This window comes from Peromyscus maniculatus, chromosome 12 (genome assembly GCF_049852395.1).
Source record: "Peromyscus maniculatus bairdii isolate BWxNUB_F1_BW_parent chromosome 12, HU_Pman_BW_mat_3.1, whole genome shotgun sequence".
Lineage (NCBI taxonomy): Eukaryota > Metazoa > Chordata > Mammalia > Rodentia > Cricetidae > Peromyscus > Peromyscus maniculatus.
Window position 1 is genome coordinate 2,665,933 of NC_134863.1, and position 22,519 is coordinate 2,688,451.

Sequence of the window (22,519 nt, forward strand, 5' to 3'; positions counted from 1 at the left end):
GCTGCTTACTGGCTCTCTCAACCTGCTTTCTTATAGAACCCAGGATGACCAGCCCAGGGATGGCACCACCCACAATGCACTGGGGCCTCCCTACATAAATCACTAATTAGGAAAATGCCCTACAGGCTTGCCTACAGCCTGATCTTATGGAGGCATTTTCTCAGTTGAGGCTCCCTCCTTTCCAGTGACTCTAGCTTGTCAGTTAAGTTGACGTAAAACCAGCCAATATAATATCAAATATCACTTTTATTTAAAGCATTGTGTTCACTGCTGGGGATTATACAAAGAATACATAAGTAAATAATAAATTTACTTAACCTTGGCTTAAATAAAATAGTAAAATAAACCACAGTGACAAAATAACGAGCAGCCATAAAGTATTTGATTAGAGTGAATGCACAAGTGAAGAATGTGGAAAACTGGGGAACCATCACCTCTGACAAGAACAAAGGGCCGAGGCTCAGGATGGAGTCTTGCTCAGCATGCACAGTCCCTTAGGTTGAAGGAACCCTCAGCCTATGAAGCTTGGAGTAGTAGAAAGTCATCAAACAGAAGCTGGAAACATCGTCTAAGGACAGGTTGCAGAGTCACTGGGAGTGATAGGAAGGAGTTAATTTTTCTTTTTTCTGTCAGCAAAATTAGCTGTTGTCCCATGTTAAACCCACTGAGTCAGAATGGATTAGAGAAGAAAAATATAGTAGTGATAGGAAAGTTACTATGACACTAGACTAGCAGTGGGTGGTAAAATCCAAGTCAGTAAAGGGTGACAAATGTGAGTACTGAGCTAGCAAGTAATTGTTGACATGTCATTGCAACTGAGGGACATTATGTTGTAGCTACAAACCAGCCATAATGAGAGTGTTTCCATGAGGAAAGTGAAAGCTGCCATACCCTGTACCCCATGTCCTATAACTGCCGCAGATGATTACTACCGTACTTGGTTTGCAGAAGCTGATTATTTTAACATCAAAAAATAAGTAGGGAGTACAGCCATATTTCTCCATAAGCATCCTTTTTCAAAGAAGAAACAGATAAAGATATTATGAAAACTCAGTGGTCCTATCCCCACCTATTTAAAGGATAAACCCTTTTAAAGCTATGTCTCCCTTTTAAACCTTTTTTAAAATTTTTGAGATTATAATTACATTTTTACCTTCCCTTTCCTCCAAACCCTCCCATATATTCCTCCTTGTCCTTTTTCAAATTAGTGACCCCCTTTGTATTACTGTTATTGCATATGTATATGCATGTTTCTAACAGCCTGCTCTGTCTGTATAAAGTTACTTGTAAGTGTGTTTTCAGGACTGACTGTTTGGTATTGGGTTATCAGTTGGGTGTGCTCTTCCCTGGAAGACCATTTTTCCTGCTCCCAACATTGCTTAGTTGCTTGTAGTTCTTTCTGTAGGGTTAAAGCCTTGTGGGCTTATCCCTCCTTGTTGGCATGTCTATTATTGTGTCCTTGTTCATCTCTTGTTTGGGCAGTCATAAATAAGGTGAAAATTTATGGGTGTAACTTCTGTTATGACTAGAGACACAATCTCACAATCTTCCTGATCCTCTGGCTCTTAGTCTTTCCTCACCCCATTCAGATCCTCTGGAGCTGGGATTACAGGCATTTGTGAGGACCCAACATGGTGACCGGAAACTGAATACAGGTCCCCTGCAAGAGCCATACATTCACTTAACCACTGAGCTCTTTCTTCAGCCCCTTGTTTACCTTTTGAATGAAGAAATGAAGAACCAATTCTTCATTTTTCTATCACTTTTAAGTACAGTAATATTAAAAATATTAATTAGTCCCAAGAACTGAGATTAAGACAGGAGAATCTTGAGTTCCAGAATAGCCTAAGCCACACTTTGGTTTTCATCTCAAAAAAACAAATAATAATATTTACTATTATTAGCATTATTATTGATAAAGCTCAAAAATTATTTTCCTGAATTACAACTATTATTAATATTAGGCTTAAGAGAAGGTTGTATAAAATTGCTGCCCTAAACTTATCAAAGCAATCTGGTTCTGCATTAGCCAAAGCCACTCCAGCATCTGTCATTTGTTTATGTGCCAGTTATAGAGCAAATGCAGTCCAGGCTGGTGATGGCCCTCTGGTGTCAGCATTCAGGAGACTGAGGTAGGGAGATTTTAAGTTCAAGATTAGTCTGGAGCAGGTAGTGGTTAGACTCTGCTTCAAAACACATTGTGGAAGATAGTTTTGCGCTGGCTGCTCTTCCAGAGGTCCTGAGTTCAATTCCCAGCAACCACATGGTGGCTCACAGCCATCTGTAATGTGATCTGGTGCCCTCTTTGGGCCTGCAGGCATACATGCAGGCATAACACTGTATACATAATAAATAAGGAAAAACAGTTGCTCCTACAATGACTTAAACTTCACTTTTTTTCACTTGTCATATTGTGGTAAATTTGTCTCAATAATTGTATAATAAGCTTTATTAGTATAACATTCTTTTATAAATTTTACAGCAAAATTTGTAACTTAAAGGAAACACCCAATTCCATTTTTCACTATAAATCTAGTTGTGTCAAAGGAAGCAACTACTTTTTGAAACAAAGCTGTATCAGTCTTATTCTCAATCAGGTATGAGTATATTTTTTAGCCGAGATCTCACTGAACCACCAAGCTGGCCTTGAATTCTTTCTGTTGTTGAAGTTGAGCTTCCTCCTGCACACAGATGTATGCTCCTCTGCCTGGGTTTGTGCAGTGCTGAGGATTAAGTCAACGTGTACATCACCCTTAACAGAAACACACATGCACATATCAGGGCTTCCATCCTGAGCTACATCCCCAGCTCTAGAAACAGTTTCATTTAGAATATTGATGCTAGAAACTCTGTGAAAAAGAATGTCTCCATTTAATTTTTTTAACTATTATGTCTGTGTGTGGGTATGTTCTCATGGAAGCAGGTGCCCAGAGAGTCCAGAAGTGGACATTGTGTCTCTTGGAGTTGTGCTTAAAGAACTGCACTCTAGTCCTCTGCAAGGACAAACTGCTGAGCCATCTCACCAGCCACAGGAAAAGAATTTTTACTTATATAATGAGAATTTGTTTCACTGGTCTTTCTTCACTGATTAGTTTACAAGTTGAATCTTGGGGAAAAAAATTCCCAAGAATGTCATTGTCAAATATTTTTAAAAGCATCCTAAGAGTTAAGGAAGATGGCTGTGTATATATAACTTAAATTATAGGTAGTATCCTGTGAACTGTGTTTTATAACAGCAGATAGGTTTTTATAAAAAATGTGAGGCTGATCATAACCAGAACATTTTAAATTTCATTATTGTTTTGAATTAGTAGGTTTGGCTGATGACATCACTCAGTGGGTAAAAGAGCTGCCAGGGCTGACAGCCTGACTTATATTTCCAGAATGCAGACTCCTGCAAGTCGTCCTCTGGCCCCATATGCACTCCGTGGCACAAGGGCACCCACACATATGAAAAATAAATAGATTTAAAACAGGAGGTTGCCTGGAAACACCCTCCCCAATCCCCAAGACTCTCTTTTCTTTTGTTGAAAAGAGATTTTTATACAGTGTATTTTTATTACAGCTTCTCCTTCCTCTGATCCTGCCACTTCCCTCCCACTTCCCTCCATTTGGAGTGGCACCCTTCTGTCTTAGGCAATTAAGGAACAATAATAAAATAAGATAAAACAAACAGCCAAAGAAAAAGCACAAGAAACACAGATAGACACAGAGACATACATGCTCTCACACGCAGAAATCCCATAAAAACACAAAACTGGAAGCCGTGATGTATACACAAAGGACCTGTAGGGGTCCCTGACTCAGTGTTATGAGACAAAGAACCTCCAAAAATACATGAAGCCTTTCTCTTTGAAAGCAACAGATTGAGTAGATTTATATAAAACAACTGGAAACTTTTTCAGTGGGTGTAGAGGTAGAAAATACCTGCATATTATGACTCTCTAACTCTTAGATAAATCCTTTGACCATCCACTGGCAATCCAAACATCTCTTTTAGGTGTTAAAAATGTTTATACAAGTGTATATTGTTTAAGTTACAGTTGACTATTTATAATCAATTTTAAATGGAACTTGATGTTCTACCCCAAACAATGTATATTCCATGCTTTCTGATTGAGTTGAATATTCAGATGATTTTTGAAAAATTCAAAAAATACAGGAAAAGCTGAGCTAAAGGATCTCCCTGTCCCTCCCTCGGTCCTTCTCCCCCCTCATACTGCATACAAGACACCCGTGAGAACTTACCAGAGCATTCCTAGAGACATTCATACATGGAAGGACCAGAGGAAATATCATTGGAAGCAGTTAATTCTGACTTTAAATGCTATTATCATCATTCTAAGTGAAATTCTAGGGTACCATCACTTCAGAAAATTTATGAAACTTACAGATGAATTGTCCACCATCATGTTTAGCATGCACACTAAATTATAGCTGTTCCTATCAGTTTAATGCAAACTACTTTTTTATTTTTGTATTTTAATTAGCTTATAAAGTAGGTTTCCATATGGAATCTTCATAAATATATTTCATTTTGGTTGATTCTCACTCCCTCTTTATCTCCTTGCCTCTCCATAGTTGTTGTGCTCTTCTGTCCAGTATTCTCCACTTCTTTGCTCTATTGTCTTCCCTCAGCTCACCGCACTGACCTGGACCGGCAGGTCGTTCTTCATTGAGAGTGCCAGAGGATGGGAAGGATAGAAGATAGACAATGGAGAAGACAAAAGCTGGGGTCAGGGGGCTTTGCACAAGCACTGAATTATGTCCAGCATGTTTCTGGTTTTAAACAAGGAGCTGTGTCCCCTCTCTGTATACATCAGGCTTCAGGAAAAGCCTTGGATCAGTCCAGCCCTCAACAATTCCCCTCTTTGTTTTTTAAAGGCAGATGCATTTACTCATGTTTGGATGCCCAAGAGACTCCTATGTCCCCTAAACCAATAAATGCCTTCTAGTATCATCAAAAGGATCATCAACATAAGTATTCCAATCATAATACTGAATGAAGGTTGAAGGATGTAAAGGGATAAATCCCCATAACTGTCCTACAAATCTTTGGTCAGTTTAGAGGGGGACTCTACGCAATTATAGAACAATTGATACAGATAATTTTGAAATACCTACCACTTTTTGGTATAGAGGGACTCCCAATATATGTGGAGGGTTAACACTAACAGTGAGTCCAAACAAAAGAATGTCTGTGTGACAGTTGTTTATCTTTTCCATCTGTCCCTTAGACAACCACATTGTCCATGGCTGTGGCTGACAATCAGAAGTTTGAGCCTTTTCTCTGGAGACATTGTAATGGGATGTGGCCAATGGGGGGATTTTAGGAAGCTGTCTTCATCCAGAGCAAGTGGGCGTGTCTTAGTTAGGGTTTTATTGCTGTAAATAGACACTGTGATCACTGCGATTCTTATAAAGGAAAACATTTAATTGGGGCTGGCTTACAGTTCAGAGGTTTATTAGTCCATTGTTGTTATGGTGGGAAACATGACAGGTGCAAGCAGACATGGTGCTAGAGAGGTAGTTGAGAGTTCTGCATCCAAATCCACAGGCAGCAGGAAGAGAGAGACACTAGGCCTGGTTTGAGCTTCTAAGACCTCAAACCCCACTCCTAGTGACACACTTCCTCCAGTAAGACCACAGCTGTTCCAACGGGTCCATACATCCTAATCCTTTCAAATAATGCTACTCTTTATGGGTCTATGGGGCCCATTTTCATTCAGACTAACACGGGACAAGTCAAACAGTATATCATTCAGAGGCCCAGAGTTTTTTAGAACCATGGAACATGCCACCCAAAAGGAATTCCATTAAAAATCGGGATGCTGGATTGTCATTACCAATTGAAAAATGTCTATCCAGTGGGGTAAGCTGTGGGTGATTAGAAACTGGAAAAACTCAAATGAATGAATTGGTAATGTAATCCCACCCCTCCCAGACTCCTGATCCATAAGCCTTATGGGTCATTCAGATGAGAGGGACACATTTATGTAGACCCATAAAAGTCAAATAGGAATAGTGGATGATATCTCAGTATACTTAGAGAAAGTAGTACAGGTACCACATGAGAAATAACAGATCAGTTACACCAATCTGATATTTGCAACTCTGATATAATATTTTAATAGCTAAATATTTTTAAATAAACATTGGTTTGACATACATTTTAACCAGATTTTTGTAATTGCTTATCTTAGACCTTATAAACTTTATATCATGTGTATTATCTTTGATCTTCTATGTACCTCAAGTAAGTTGTCCAGACCTTTTTAACTTACAGGAGGCTTTGAGTTTTCATTCTGTAAACATATAACCATCTCAATTTTATATTTAAACCTTTATTTATTTAAATATTTTGTAGTTGGGTCTGGGGAGATGGCTCAGTGGTTAAGAGCACTGACTGTTCTTCCAGAGGACCCAGGTTCAATTCCCAGCAACCACATGGCAGCTCACAACTGTCTGTAACTCCAGTCCTAGGGTACTAAAACACCAGTGTATACAAAATAAATGTTATTTAAAAAATATTTTATAGTTTATAGCATTTTTATTATTTAATACCATAAGATAATATAATCATATAGATCCATCTGTCCCATTTTTCTACTGAAATAAAAATTTGGCTGGCTGGCCTGTTTGGGGCAATTATCTCTTTAGTCATGAAGACCCAGTAGACCCTACCTTAGCAGTTTTTTTTTTTTAATTTATTTTACATACCAACCAAAGTTTCCCCTCCCACTTCTCCCCCCCGGCCCATGCACTCCTCAGAAAGGGTAAGGCCTCCCATGGGAATCAACAAAGCATGGCATATCAAGTTGAGGCAGGATGAAGCTTCTACCCTCTGCATCAAGGATGAGCGAGGCATCCCACCCTAGGGAATAGGTTCCAAAGAGCTCGTGCACCAGGGACAGATCCTGGGTGCACTGCTAGGGGCCCAACCAACAGACCAAGCTACACAACTGTCACCCACATGCAGGGGCCTAGGTCAGTCCCGTGGAGGATCCCCAACTGTCAGTCTAGAGTGTGAGCTCCCTTGTGAGCTCAGGTCATCTGTTTCTGTGGGTTCTCCTTCATGATCTTGATTCCCCTTGCTTACATAATCCCTCCTCCTTCTCTTCAACTGGACTCCCAGAGTTTAGTCCTCTGCTTGGCTGCGGATCTCTGCATCTGCTTCCACCAGTTGCTGGATGACGGTTCTATGACATCAGGGTAGTCACCAGTCTTAGCAGTTCTTTGATGACAGCAACTGTAATTATCTTTTGATTTTTTTAAAGAACTTTATTTATTATTATTAAGTTTATTCATTTATGTTACATCCTGGCTGAAGTTTCCCTTCCCTCCTCTCCTCTCCTCTTCTCCCTACTCCCTCTCCCCCGCCCCCAATCTACTCCTCCTCTGTTTCTGTTCTAAAAGGGGCAGGCTTCCCATGGGTGTCAACAAAGCATGGCATATCAAGTTGAGGTAGGGCTAAGCTCCTCCCCTTGTATTAAGGCTGGGCAAGACAACGCAGTATGAGGAATAGGTTCCTGGAAGCCAGCCAGATTGTTAGGGACAGGCCCTGCTCCCACCACTGGGGTCCCAAAAATACATCAAGCTACACAATTGTCACACATATGTACAGGGCCTAGGTAGGTCCCATGAAGGGTCCCTAGCTGTTGGTCCAGAGTCTGTGAGCTCCAGTGAGCCCAACTAAGTTGTTTATGTGAGTTCCCTTGTGTGATCTTGACCTCCCCCCCTGGCTCGTACAATCCTTCCTCCCTCTCTTCTATAGGATCTTGGCTGTAGATCTCTGCATTTGTTTCTATCAGTTACTGGATGAAGGCTTTCTAATGACAATTGGAGTAGTCACCAATCTGATTACAGGAGAAGGCCAGTTCAGGCTATATATCCACTATTGCTAGGAGTCTTAGCTGGGATCATCTTTATAGATTCATGAGAGTTTCCCTTGCACCAGATTTCTACTTGACCCCAAAATGCACTGCCCCCCCCCCCCCCGCATCAAGACATCTCTTTCATTGCTCTTCTCCTATACCCACCCCCTTCCAAGCCAATTCCTTATGTTCCCGTCCCCGCCAGCCCCTAGTCTACCCAGATCTCTTCTATTTTCCCTTCCCAAGGAAATCCGTGCATCCTTTTGCTGTAAGCTGTAGGAAAATGTAATGGAATTCAGCTACTATCATAAAAGCTACTACTTGAAAAAGTCAAGGACTTCTCCAAAGGTCAAGTCATGGCTCAAGAAGTCTTGCTGATATTTTAGCTTTTGTATGTATATTAGCTGGTTCCTACAGTGATTTTCTTGTAATGCTATGTGTGCTTCCTAGAACTCTTAACAGTATATTTATCTAAAATACCTAACAAGCATCTAAGGCCAAACAAAACACCTGTCTCCTAGGTCAGGCAGATAGCTTTATTTCTTGTGCAGTTTAGAATGAGACCCTCCTTTCTTATTCAACCTTACTAATAGACCCTAACTTCTTACCTAACCACTTCTAGGAATGTAGATTGAGCACATAAATTCTCTTCTTGACTAATTGATCATTAGCACTCATTTGGGTTGTAAAAGAAAGGTCACTGCCTAAGGAAAAGTGTTTATGACCTGTAAGAATTCAAGCCTGGTGACCTTACTCTGCCAGAGGATCGCTATAGCTTGGGCTTATAACTGTACACCTCAGAGACTTGAGAGGATTTAGAGGTATAAGGAGCCAAAGAGGAAGAAAGGAGTGGAGAACTTGAGGATGGAGAACTGAGAGAATAAGGAGACTAAGAGGAGGAGAGAGGAAAAAAGAATGGAAGAACTAGATGGGTAAGAACTGAAGAGGAATGAACTAGATGGGGAAGAATTATATTGAAGGGCTAGAAGAGAGTACTAGAGGACGAGATGAAAGATGAGGAAGAGCCAGATGGGGAAGAATGAGATGGCTAAGAACAAGATGAGAAGTACCTAGATGAGGCAGAATTAAGATGAGAGAATTAAGATAGAACTTAGCCGGAACAGCAGATAAATGTAGAGAGAAATCAGACAAGAAAGGAGCTAGGCATAAGAGTAGAATAGAAGCTTGTAGAAGAGAACTGACTCAGAATAATAAAGTGTATGGACTAAGGAGTTTCGTGTACATGGATTTATTTTCCATGTTCAAAGATTAAATTATCAGCTGGTTGCAGATTCTTCCTGGACCTTGGGAGAGGACTATGAGGGGCTGGACCCCAATAGTCTTCATTAGCCCTTTTTGGGCCCTCCTTGTTGCCTAGCCTCGCTGAGACTGTAAATTGTAGCATAGTTATCCTTTACAACTAATACCCACTTATGAGTGAGTACATACCATGTTTGTCTTTCTGGGTCTGGGTTACCTCACTCAGGATGATATTTTTCTAGTTCCATCCATTTGCCTTTAAATTTCCTGAAGTCATTGTTTTTAACAACTGAGTAGTACTCCATTGTATAAATATACCACATTTTCTTTATTCTTCAGTTGAGGGGCATCTAGGTTGTTTCCAGGTTCTGGCTATTACAAATAACACTTCTATGAACATAGTTGAACAAGTGTCCTTGTGGTATGATTGAGCATCCTTTGGGTATATGCCCAAGAGTGATATAGCTGGATCTTGAGGTAAATTGATTCCCAATTTTCTGAGAAACTTCTGTATTGATTTTCAAAGTGGCTGTACAAGTTTGCACTCCCACCAGCAGTGGTGGAGTGTTCCCCTTGCTCCACACCTTCTCCAGTATAAGCTGTCATTAGTGTTTTTAATCATAGACATTCTGGTATAATCATAGACTGGTATAAGATGGAATCAAATCTCAGGGTCCTTTTGATTTGCATTTCCCTGATGGCTAAGGTTTTTGAACATTTCTTTAAGTGTTTCTCCACTATTTGAGATTCTTCTGTTCAGAATTTTCTGTTTAGATCTATACCCCATTTTTAATTAGATTATTTGGTTTTTTGATACCTAGTTTCTTGAATTTTTTATATATTTTGGAGATCAGTTTTCTGTCAGAAATGAGATTGGCGAAGATCTTTTCCCATTCTATGGGCCGCCATTTTGTTTTATTGACCGTGTCCTTTGCCTTACAGAAGCTTTTCAGTTTCATGAGGTCCCATTTATTAACTGTTGATCTCAGTGTCTGTGCTGCTAGTGTTCTACTCAGGAAGTTGTCTCCTTGCCAGTGCATTCAGGGCTGTTTCCCACATTCTCTTGTGTCAGGTTCAGTGTATCTGGATTTATATTAAGGTCTTTGATCCACTTGGAGTTAAGTTTTATGCAGGGTGATAGATATGAATCTATTTGCATTCTTCTACATGTTGACATCCATTTGTTGAAGATGCTTTCTTTTTTCCTTTGTATTTCCATTTTGGTTTCTTTGTCAAAAAACAGGTGTCCATAGGTGTGTGGATTTACTTTTGGGTCTCCCATTTGATTCCATTGGTTCACTTGTCTGTTTTTATGCCAATACCATGCTGTTTGTATTATGATAGCTGTGTAGTAGAGTTGGAGATCAGGGATGGTGATACCTCCAGAAGTTCCTTTATTATACAGAATAATATATTGTTTTAGCTATCCTGGGATTTTTGTTTTTCCATATGAAGTTGAGTATTGTTCTTTCAAGGTCTGGAAAGAATTGTGTTGGAATTTTGATAGGGATTGCATTGAACCTGTATATTGCTTTTGGTAAGATTGCCATTTTTACTATGTTAATCCTACCTATCCATGAGCATGGGAAATTTTTCCATCGTCTGCTACCTTCTCCAGTTTCTTTCTTCAAAGACTTGAAGTTCTTGTCATACAGGTTTTTCACTTTCTTGATTAGAGTTACCCCAAGATATTTTATGTTATTTGTGACTACTGTAATGGGTGTTGTTTCTCTGATTTCTTTCTCAGCCCATTTGTCATTTGTATAAAGGAGGGCTACTGATTTTTGTGAGTTAATCTTGTATCCAGCCACTTCGCTGAAGGTGTTTATCAGCTGTTCCCTTGGTAGAATTTTGGGGGTTACTTATGTATACTATCATATCATCTGCAAATAGTAAAAGTTTGACTTCTTCCTTTCTAATTTGTATCCCCCTTGATCTCCTTTTGTTGTCTTATTGCTCTGGCTAGAACTTTGAGTACTATATTGAATAGATATGGAGAGAATGTAGAGCCTTATCTTTTTTCTGATATTGAAATTATTGGAATCTCTTTCAGTTTCTTTCCTTTTAATTTGATGTTGGCTGTTGGCTTGCTGTATTGCTTTTATTATGTTTTGGTATGTCCTTGTATCCCTGATCTCTCCAAGACTTTTATCATAAAGGGGTGTTGAATTTTTCCAAAGGCTTTTTCAGTATCTAATGAGATGATCTTGTGGTTTTCTTATCTCAGTTTGTTTATATGGTGGGTTGCATTAATAGATTTTTCATTTGTTGAACCATTCCTGCATCTCTGGAATGAAGCCTACTTGATTATGATGGGTAATCTTTTTTTTATGTGCTCTTGGATTGGGTTTGCAAGTATTTTATTGAGTATTTTTGCATCAATGTTCATAAAGGAAATTGGTCTGTAATTTTTTTCATTGTTGAGTCTTTTTGTGGTTTGGGTATCAGGGTGACAGGCCTCATAAAAGGAACATGGCAACCTTCTGTCTGTTTCTATTATGTGGGATAATTTGAGGAGTATTGGTATTAGTTCTCCTTTGAAAGTCTAGTAGAATTCTGTGCTGAAAACATCTGGCCCTGGCTTTTTTTTTCTTTTTTCTTTTCTTTTTTTTTTTTTTTTTTTGACTTTTAATGTCTGCTTCTATTTTCTTAGGGGTTATAGGTCTATTTAATTTGTTTATCTAATCTTGATTTAATTTTGATATGTGGTACCTATCAAGAAATCTATCCATTTCCTTTGGATTTTCCACTATGTAGTGTACAGTTTTTTGAAGTATGACTTAATGATTCTCTGTATTTCCTCAGTGTCTGTTGTTATATCCTCCTTTTCATTTCTGATTTTGTTAATCTGGATATTCTCTCTGCCTTTTAGTTAGTTTGGATGAGGATTTGTCTATCTTGTAGATTTTCTCAAATAACCAGCTTTGTTTCATCGACTCCTTGTTTCATTGTTCCCTTTGTTTCTATTTTATTGATTTCAGCCCTTGGTTTGATTATTTCCTCCCTTCTACTCCTCCTGGGTGTGTTTGTTTCTTTTTGATCTTTAGCTTTCACATGTGTTGTTAAGTTGCTAGTGTGAGCTTTCTCCAAAGTCTTTATGCAAGCACATAGTGCTATGAATTTCTTCTTAGCACTGCTTTCATTGTGTTCCATAAGTTTGGGTGTGCTACGTATTCATTTTCTTTCTTTCTTTCTTTCTTTCTTTCTTTCTTTCTTTCTTTCTTTCTTTCTTTCTTTCTTTCTTCCTTCCTTCCTTCCTTCCTTCCTTCCTTCCTTTCTTTCTTTCTTTCTTTCTTTCTTTCTCTTTTTTTCCTTTTTTCTTTCTTTCTTTTTCTTTTTTTTTTTTTTTTTTTTTTTGGTTTATCGAGACAGGGTTTCTCTGTGTAGTTTTGCGCCTTTCCTGGAACTCACTCTGTAGCCCAGGCTGGCCTTGAACTCACAGAGATCTGTCTGGCTCTGCCTCCTGAGTCCTGGGATTAAAGGCGTATGCCACCACTGCCCGGCAAAAAAAAAAAAAAAAAAAAAAAAGTGTATGCCACCACATCTGGTGAGACTATTTCTTTTCTTTCTTTCTTTTTTCTTTTTCTTTTTTTTTCTTTTTTTTTTTTTTTTTTGAGACAGGGTTTCTTTGTGTAGCTTTGGTGCTGTCCTGGACCTCGCTCTGTAGACCAGGCTGGCCTCGAACTCACAGAGATGTACCTGGCTCTGCCTCCCGAGTGCTGGGATTAAAGGCGTGTGCCACCACCACCTGGCCGTGTATTCATTAGGCCCCCAAGAGTGTATTCATTTTCATTGACTTCTAGAAGTCTTTAATTTTTTCTTTCTTCCTTGACCCAGTTCAGAGTTGTTCAGTTTCCATGAGTTTGTAGGCTTCTGTTGTTTGTGCTGTTGTTGAACTTCAACTTTATCCTGTGGTGATCCAATAAAATACAGAGGGTTATTCCATTTTTTTATCTGTTGAGATTTGCTTTGTGACCAAGTAAGTCGTCAATATTAGAGAAGCTTCCATGGGGTGCTGAGAAGAAGGTATATTCTCTTGTGTTTGGGTAGAATGTTCTATAGATGTCTGTTAGGTCTATTTGACTCATGACATTAGTAGTTCCTTTATTTCTCTGTTAAGTTTTTGTCTGAAAGATCTGTCCATTGGTGAATGGGGTGTTGAAGTCTCCCACTATTAATGTATGGGGGTTTATGTGTGATTTAAGCTTTTGTAATGTTTCTTTTACAAACATGTGTGCCCTTGTATTGGGCATAGATGTTCAGAATTGAGACTTCATCTTGATGAATTTTCCTTTGATGAATATGAAATTTCCTTCTCTATCTCTTTTGATTTATTTTAGTTTGAAGTCTATTTTGTTAGATATTAGGATAGCTATATCAGCTTGCTTCTAAGTCCATTGGATTAGAAAATCTTTTTCCAACCCTTTACTCTGAGGTAATGTCTGTCTTTGAACTTGAAGTATTTCTTGTGTGCAGCAGAAGGATGGATCCTGATTTTCTATCCATTCTGATAGCCTGTGTCTTTATAGGCAAATTGAGATGATTGATATTGAGAGTTATTAATGTCCAGTGACTGTTAATTCCTGTTATTTTTTGCTGCTGCTGCTGCTGCTGTTGTTGTTGTTGTTGTTGTTGGTGGTGGTGGTGGTGGTGGTGGTGGTGGTGGTGTAGTGGTGTGTGTGTGTGTTTCCCTTCTTTGGGTTTTACTGATGTTAGACTATCTATTGCCTGTATTTTTGTGTGTGTGCAAGCTAACTTGCTTGGGTTGGAGCTTTCCTTCTAGTACCTTCTGTAGGGCTGGGTTTACGGATAGATATTGTTTCTTACACTGGTGTCTAGGCATCTAGATTTGGGATGATTGTAGGTCTAGGTGTTGATTCCTGTGTTTGTCTTTATTAGAAAGGTGTTTTGTTCCTCTGTTTTCTGTTTCCTCTGTTGTCTTTTAGCCTAAGTGACCAGCAGTTTTGGTGACTGGCAAGTCTTCAGGTTCAGTAGGGTGACTCCACTGGTGTTTGTGGGGTCTTGGGTGCCTAGATCCAGCCTGGGCTACAGTAAAGCCAAAGTTGTAGACCAGAATATGGAGCCCAGTGGAGCGTGTGCTGTTCTTCTGATTGGTATGGGCTGTACATGGGCCTATAGAGTCTACTGAAGTTGCGGGAAGGGCTGGTGGGGATTTCACCAGAGCAGTAGAATTCCACCAGAGTTGAGGGTAGGGCCCAGCAACCTTGCTAGTGCTAAAATGGGAGGGGGAGGGGCATGGCATGTGCCCTGGGGCCTGGAGATTGGGGCAGCTCAGCTGGGAGACCAGACCAGTTCTTCAGACTCGTGTGGGCTGTACCTGTGTCGTGGAATCTGCAGAAGTTGCGAGGCAGGGCTGGCCACGGGTAGGATGATAAAATGAGTGGGGTTGGCAGACAAGTGGGTCTTGGGGGAACATAATCCAGTGGGTGATGTTGATCTAGCTTGAAGCCAGGTAACTCACTTATTGGTGGCGACTGCCCTGATTTTTTTTTAATCTGTCAACCTTAAAATGTTAGTGTTGTTTTTTATGCAAAAGTTATATCAAAATTAAAACAAAACATTAAAAGTATAAAATAAATATCTTTTTAGCTCAAGGAAGCTGAGCCCAGAGATAGGGTGATTGGCAGAGAGGGAACAGAGATAGCTTTAAGTCTCTCTAAGCAAAGCTACCAGCTCAGTTTTAGCTTTATTTTTTTGTATTTGGGCTATTTCATTCTCCTCCCTGTCACAGAGCCAGAGGGCCTGTCTAACCCAGGAGATAAAACAACCTTGCTTCAGTCTGAAATGGGAGGGCTAAATCCGTATTCCAGAGTCGGCTTTTTGGCTTAAACAGCACAGGACAATTTGACCACAGCAGCTCCTTTGTTTTGATAGAGTGGAGGCTCCTTAGCCCTCACAGCATCTACGAGAGAGTTTTAGGAACTGGAAGTCTGAGCTAGCAGAAGGAAGAGAAGGTTAGGAATGGAAGCAGAAGAGACCTGTTGTCTTTGTGAAGTTGTCAGCGCCCGCCCACCCCATCTGTGCCGCTTCTACATTCCCGCCCTGGTTCCCCTTTCCTGAGGAGCAGCCACCAGCCAGCTCCACCCTCCTCTGCTGGACCCTGTCCGGAAAGGCACCGCTGTATTAGGGGCATTGGGCTCTACTAAATGAGTAGAAACCATTTTTGGTGATTTTATAACTATCATCAAAAGAATTTTTTTTTCTCGTACTCTGAAGCAAAAGTAATTTTAAAATTGTTGCCACTCCTTTAGGACCTTTTATCTCTATTTTTTTGTTTTATGGAGGGTTGTTTTGTTTCATGGCTACAGGAAATTGGATCTAGGACTTCATAAATGCTAGGCAGGGGTCCCACTTAGTGCCCCCTAGTGGTTTATTGCCCACTTGCAGTTCTTTTGAAAACTGTTCAGATCATTGGCTTGTTTATGGATGGGCAACTTTGTTTCTTTTGTTTTTAACTTCTGAAGTCCTTTATATGTTCTAGAGTTAAGCCCTTGTTTGAGGTGCAGCTGGACATTTTTTTCTCTCATTCTGTCTGTTTATTGTTTCTTTTTCTTTACAGAAACTTTATAATTTCATGTAGTTTCATTTGTCAATTCTTGGGGCTGTTTGCTATGCTATTGGAATTCTGTTCTCATTCTTTAGTTGACTCTATGGATGGTGATTCCCTCATGACACCATTAGTCGTAACAGAGACATACTAGCCTTCCTTTTCATATTAGCAAGGGCCAAGGTGTTTTCTGCTCTCTTCATTTGACACTCAGGAGTGTGAGGGTAAACGATCTTGAAGTTAGTCCAGAATCACAGATTTGCTCCCAGAAAAGGAATCTGAAACATTTGAAAACTGTGAAGTCTGAGACTTCTTCAGAGATGTACAGAGGTTAGAATCAATCCCCTGACTCTAATAAAAGCTGTATTGAGGGGGAGGGGAAGGGAGGGGAGCCCTGGATCAGTCATGGGCTGCAGATAACACATTTGGGCTTAGTGGAGTCCACTCATCTGCTGCTCACTTGCTCTTGAGGACTGCTTTAGAAGCTCATTCTTACTTTGCAAGAGGATGGTTATTTTGTTGTATTTAATTTATACTTCTGAGGTATTTTCCATGTCAAGTCTCCATTGGGTTACATACAAGAAAGAATAATAAGAAGTATTTCTCAGGATTCAGGAGGCACATTGTAAAAGGATACAGTCTGTCTAAGTTAATTCTGTTTCCTACAAACTTTAAAGACTAACTGTTGAGAAATGCTTCCAGATAAATGTCATTTTACGTGAATTGGTTTTTTTCAGAGTAGTAAATAGTAAATTACTTTCTGTCTAATGACTTTTGTCCACGGGTAAAGTGGGATAATCTGGCCTTGGTTATATTTTTGGATAGCTGAGTGAGATGGGAAATATTTTTGATATCCAGGGGCAGTACTGTGCATCAGGGTTCCATGCACTTCCTGTCAGCAAAGGTATCAACTGCCAGAAACTCCTGATAAGTCCTGTTTCCAACAAGCAGTGTCTGGACAATAAAGACGACCAGATAACACCTCTGCTGGGAGACTGGCAGCAGGTGCCCTGCGTTACCATCCGGACCAGAGTAAACACTTCAGGTTACACAACGCTAAACCCCTTTGCAAACTGTGCAGGAGATCCAGCTAGTGAACAAGACTGGCCTTTGACTTGTCAGGGCAATTTTAAAGGTTCATTTCTCTAATTCAGAGGTTGGAAAATATCAGAAGCTTTGAAACATAAAGAACATTTTCTTGTTACTGGGGACATCTGATATTTGCTAAACAAAGAGCAGGAAGAATGAATGTTAGATGAGGTTTTCTCTCTCCTGCACCACTCTGCATAGAATAAAAAAAAAAAATAGTTCTCCTATAGAACTGAGAGATGGCTCAGCAGTTAACAGCTCTCGGGGATCTGATTCCCTCTTCTGACCCCCACAGACACTTCGTGGACATGGTTCACAGATCCATACAGTAAGAATAAAATGGAAAAAATTGCCCTCCTGTCCTACATGACCACTTATTTGTTGTCAGCAGGAAAAGTAACTTAAACTCTTCTTGGCGGCTTCTTCATGTGAGAAATTGGGAGACTGAAAAAGATGTGTTTTCAATTCCTGTGAAGCTTATTATGATTCTTCCCAGGCTGACTCTACCTGGTGTCCACTCTGCACAGGAGAGACACTGCTGTACTTTCTCATTGCTTCCAAAGTCTATGTTCTTTCTCAAGAGATGAACAGAGGGTTAAAAAAAAAAAAAAAACAATTAAGGCTAAAGGAGACAGGAGCTCCTCCTAAGCCCAGGGGATCTCCAAGGACCAGACCCTCATCTGGCCTTGACAGTGGAAAAGAAAAATGATAAACTTTGGCTACCTTCATGGTCTGAGACACCCAACAGGAGTGTATAATGAAGGATTAAAATGATCAGCATGCTTCTTAACAGACTACAGGATTCGTAATGGCCCTAAGCAGACAGAGATAGATGGTGCCAGTTTAAATGACCATTTCTTAAGAGATTTTGTTTCCACTTAATAAACTCATTCATTATCTTTTAAAAATGTGTTTATTACTGGGAGGGATGTGTGTGTGAAAGTCAGAGGAAAAGTTGGCCAGTCAGTTCTCTCCAGTGTGTGTGTGTGTGTGTGTGTGTGTGTGTGTGTGTGTGTGTGTGTGTGTGCTGAAAGGGAAAAATCAGTAGCCATCTTGAGAGACGCTTCCCCCTCCCCTCCTCCAAAGGTATTTGCTGACCAGCAGTTTTAGAAGTGATCAGAAGTTGAACTTATAAGGCTGGGACAATAAATTTATGTATCCTGGACTTGGCAAAACAAGATATGGGGAGTAATGGACTCAACTGACCAGAAGTTGACCTCAGAGGAGAGTAGGACTGGAACAATAAATCTGAATGTCTATATCCTGGGTTCAACAAAAGCAGGGCATAGGGAGTAAAAATTTATGTCTCTGTAGATACCCTGCATCCTGTTAGCCATCAGTAACCTCATGCTTATAGTTCAACCAGTAACTCCAAAGAACTGCCTCTCCCCTATCCCCGTTATCCAATCCTAAACTGCATGTAAACCTTTCCTATATACACCCCTTAAAGTGAGTGCTCAGGGCTGTTCTCCTCCACCCGCTGTGTCGGATGTTGGACGGCGGACCAAGCTTGCTTGTTTTGTTATTAAAAACCTCTGTGTGCTTGCATCGGATATTGGCTCTGTGGTGGTCTTGCTTGGGGGTCTTGCAACCTGGGCACAACGTGTACCAGTTATCAAACTCAGGTCTCAGGCTTGGCAGCAAGCTCCTTCACCTCTAAGCTGTCTCACTGCCTTCATTATCTTGTCTTGTAATTGACAAAGTTACAGGGATTTTCACATGCAGCAAAAATTAACGTAAAGAAATTTTTGAGGAATCAAAACCACTGAAGGGATTTCGTTAATGTCCAGTTGTTCAGTTGTGTCCATTGAACAGCCGTTGAATTGTTAGTACAGCCTTCTCTCCACTGCCAAGCGGAATGGTGACAGCGCCATTTGCGTGGTTAAAGGAGCCAAGCATTGTTGGTTTCACAGAGATCAGCCTATAGATAGGACCCCCGTCAACTGCAATGTGCCCCCCACACACACACACACACATACACGTTCCCTTTAGCTCTTGCTGTAATGCTGGGCACATTTGTTCCTTTGAAAGCAGTGTTTGCAGATACAAAAGTATTTTGAAATCACTTAATGCAATTATATTTTTAAATAAGACCCCAGAAGTTCTTGAACTATTAGTCTTACAGTAACACTGTGTATGCCTGGAAAGTATATTATTAAGGCTGGTCCTTTTAATAATATACAAAATATATTCTGGCATTTTTGTTTCTATATTCCTTTGCATTAAGGTTTTCTTTTAATCATTAGCCACTCAAAAAAATTTCCCCTGAAAAAATGCTAACATGTCTGTCAACAAGAAAAGGGGCTGCAGGGATGCTGCAGCAGCTAGGAGCCCCCAGGTTCAGTTCCCTGCACCCATATCAGTTCCAGGGGCTCTGATGCAAGAATTATTTTTGGGAAAAGAATCTAAGTACACCAAGCTCTTTATCCATCTACTTTATTCCTCTGGGATAAAAGCCTATCTGCACAGCTTGAGTTCTGTTCTCATGCCTAGCTCCTTTCTTGCCTGATTTCTCTCTATATTTATCTACTGTCCCCTCTAAGTTCTATATTAATTCTCTCATCTTAGTTCTGCCTCATCTAGGTTCTTCTCTTGTTCTTACCCAGCTAGTACTTCCCCATCTACCTCTTCCTCATCTTCCATCTTGTCCACATGTTCTCTCTGACCAAAATCCTCCTTATCCCTCTCAGTTCTCCTTCCTCAAGTCCTCCACTCCTCTCTTCCTCTCTGTCTCCTTATACCTCTAAGTCCTCCCAAGTCTCTGAGGTGTTCAGTTATAAACCCAAGCAATAGCATCCTCTGCCAGAGCAAGGTCACCAGATTTGAATTCTTACCGGGTCATAAAGGTAGGTAAGAATTTTCCTCAGGCAGTGAGGCTTTCTTTTACAACCCAAAATGGGAGTGGTAAAAGAGGAAGTCATCTGAGTGCTAATGACCTGTTAGTATCTCAAAAAGGGGGTCTATATGCTCAGTCTATATTCCTAGAAGTGGTTAGGTAAGAAGTTAGGGGTCTGTTAGTAAGAAAGGAGGGTCTCACCCTGAATTGCCCAAGAAATAAAGCTATCCCCTGACCTAGGAGACAGGTGTTATTTCCTTTGGCCTTGGATGCTTGAGAAGTATTTTAGATAAATACACTGTTAGGAGTTATTGGAAGCACACAAGAAAATCATTTTAGGAACCAGCTAATATACATACAAAAGCTAAAATATCAGCAAGACTTCTTAAGCCATGGCTTGACACCTTTGGAGAAGTCCTTGGCTTTTCCAAGTAGTAGCTTTTGTGATAGTAGCTGAATTCCATTATGTTTTCCTGCGGTTAGCAGCAAATGTAGATATGACCTGAATCTGCAGTGTGATCACCAAATACTTCACTTTACCATATTTGATGAGCTGCATTTCTCTATAAGGAAGCAGCCTCTGCTTGTGCTCATGACTTAGCAAAATTAGAAGGCTAAGCACAAAGATGTTTATAGGTCAGGCGTCACAGACCCTGGAAAGTGTGCGAAGGAGAGAACCATCATGTTTAAGAGTCAGTTTTTAATATTTGTCAATAGCAGTTTGTATAAAAACCTTCAAGACTCAAGCAACAGAGTCCAATACACTTTTACAGATGAGGAAAATGAGACCCAGGACAACTTCAGGTTACTTAGAGTTAAGACATGGAGCAAATTGGGACTTGGACACAGCATATTGCTTATGTCGTGTGCTGTGTTCCTTTAGTTACAAACATTTGCCTCATATCTGCTTCTCAAAAATATGGGCAAGATTTAATAAATCATATTTGGGACTTGATAACATGGAATGCAGCAGGTAGAAAACTTACTGATGTGATTGTGTGCTTATGGTTTCAGGTTTGACATTAGGCAGCTGATGATTTACTGTACTGATGACAAGCTCTCAAATTTTTGCTTGTTTGCCAGTTTCCAAACAGCTGGAAGAAGCCTTAAACGAAGCATTGAAACTCAGGCCTATTGGGTTCACAGCACAGGCCTTGTACAGGCCTTTGGGGCGCTTAGCACATGACTTACACAGGCCTTTGTGGGATTAGATAAAATACATCTTACAGTTTCTTGTTGTTCTTGAAAGAAACATGAGCTCAGCTGGCCCTGATGGGAGGAAGACAATGAGAAGATGTGACGGGCTCATTGACTCTTTGGTCCATTATGTCAGAGGAACTATTGCAGACTACCAGCCAGACGATAAGGTAACAAGAATTAAACATCCTCACACCAGATTACCCACTATGACTTACTAAGATGCTTCAAACTTAAAATTAACTTGATGTAGTTTTGTGCCTTGACTTACTTTCCAAGCCCAAGGTTTTCATTACATGCTTAAATTTCTGTCTCTAGCCTTAGGCTCAGAGTTTTTTCCAGACCCAAATTTCCAGCACACTTTTTAACAACTCAGTATGGATGCTCATCAGGAACACAAACACTGCATGTTTAACAATAAATGCTTAAATTCCTTTCTTCCACCGGGCGGTGGTGGCGCACGCCTTTAATCCCAGCACTCGGGAGGCAGAGCCAGGCAGATCTTTGTGAGTTCGAGGCCAGCCTGGGCTACAGAGTGAGTTCCAGGAAAGGCACAAAGCTACACAGAGAAACCCTGTCTCGAAAAACCAAACAAAAAAATCCTTTCTTCCATCCCCCCAATCTTGTGCATCTTCTTTCTAATCTTTCTAATAATCAGCATATCAGTGGCTAGAGATTGTAGGTTGGCGGTGAAATTGGCCTGACAAGTATAATACCTTAATTAGACAGAATGAATGGACAGATGAACTCTCACCATCTACCAAGAAGACTGAGATATGAATGACTTTGGGCTGTCCCTCTTCCTCACACCCTGCGTGCACAAGCTGTACACCATATGCTGCTTCTCCAGTGCCATATCTGCCCTTCCTTTTGTGTGTCCTTTACACTGGTTATTATAGTAGCCTCCTAATTGATCGCAGTGTTCCATCCTATTCTCCGTATTAGTGTGGCTACTAATTTGTGTATGGGATGTTGACGTTGTTCTGGACATACGCCTTTTAGAAATACTCTATGGTGTTAGAACTGTAGCTCATTGGTAGAGCATTTGTCCCCTGTGCAAGAGGCCCTGGGTTCAGTCTCCAGATATGTTAAAAAGGGTTGGCGGAGGTTACCCATTATTTTGAGAAACTTGGGTTCTGTGTTTTAGCATAGTACTCATGGTCTAACATTAGCCATTCCAACTATCCTCAGTAACTCCTGCATACCATATTGTCCAAGCATACTAAATTGCATGCAGAAAACCTTTTAAGAGCTGAAGCCTAAATAACTTGTGATAAGTCATGTGAAAGGAATGTCAATATGAATATGAACAGTATTCATGTTCTCTCCACAGGCCACAGAGAACTGTGTGTGCATTCTTCATAACCTCTCCTACCAGCTGGAGGCAGAGCTCCCAGAGAAGTATTCCCAGAGTATCTACATGCAAAACCGGACTGTCCAGACTAACAGTAACAAAAGTGTTGGGTGTTTTGGCAGTCGAAGTAGGAAAGTAAAAGAGGTGCGTCAGGAGGTCTTTGAGAGACAGACGGGGGTGAAGGACTCCTGAGTATGTGTCACCTACTGTTTCTACTTTAGTTCTCACATCAGTCCTCCCAGGAGGCTCCAGCAGTAAGGAGACAGGTACAGGAAAGCTCGCTAGTTTTCCTACATCAACTCAGTGACTGGGTGAAGAGGATAAAATTCAGTCCCCACTAA

General features: G+C 40.4%; 1 protein-coding gene across 1 annotated transcript in view; it reads left to right on the top strand.

The window, feature by feature from the left end:
- Pkp2 (plakophilin 2) overlaps positions 1-22,519 on the top strand; it is a 67,567-nt gene that overhangs the window by 30,723 nt on the left and 14,325 nt on the right. Inside the window, exons 7-8 of the mRNA XM_006993017.4 lie at positions 20,877-20,994; positions 22,158-22,322. Of these exons, the coding sequence (XP_006993079.1) occupies positions 20,877-20,994; positions 22,158-22,322 (283 nt within the window). The remainder of the gene's footprint in view (positions 1-20,876; positions 20,995-22,157; positions 22,323-22,519) is intronic.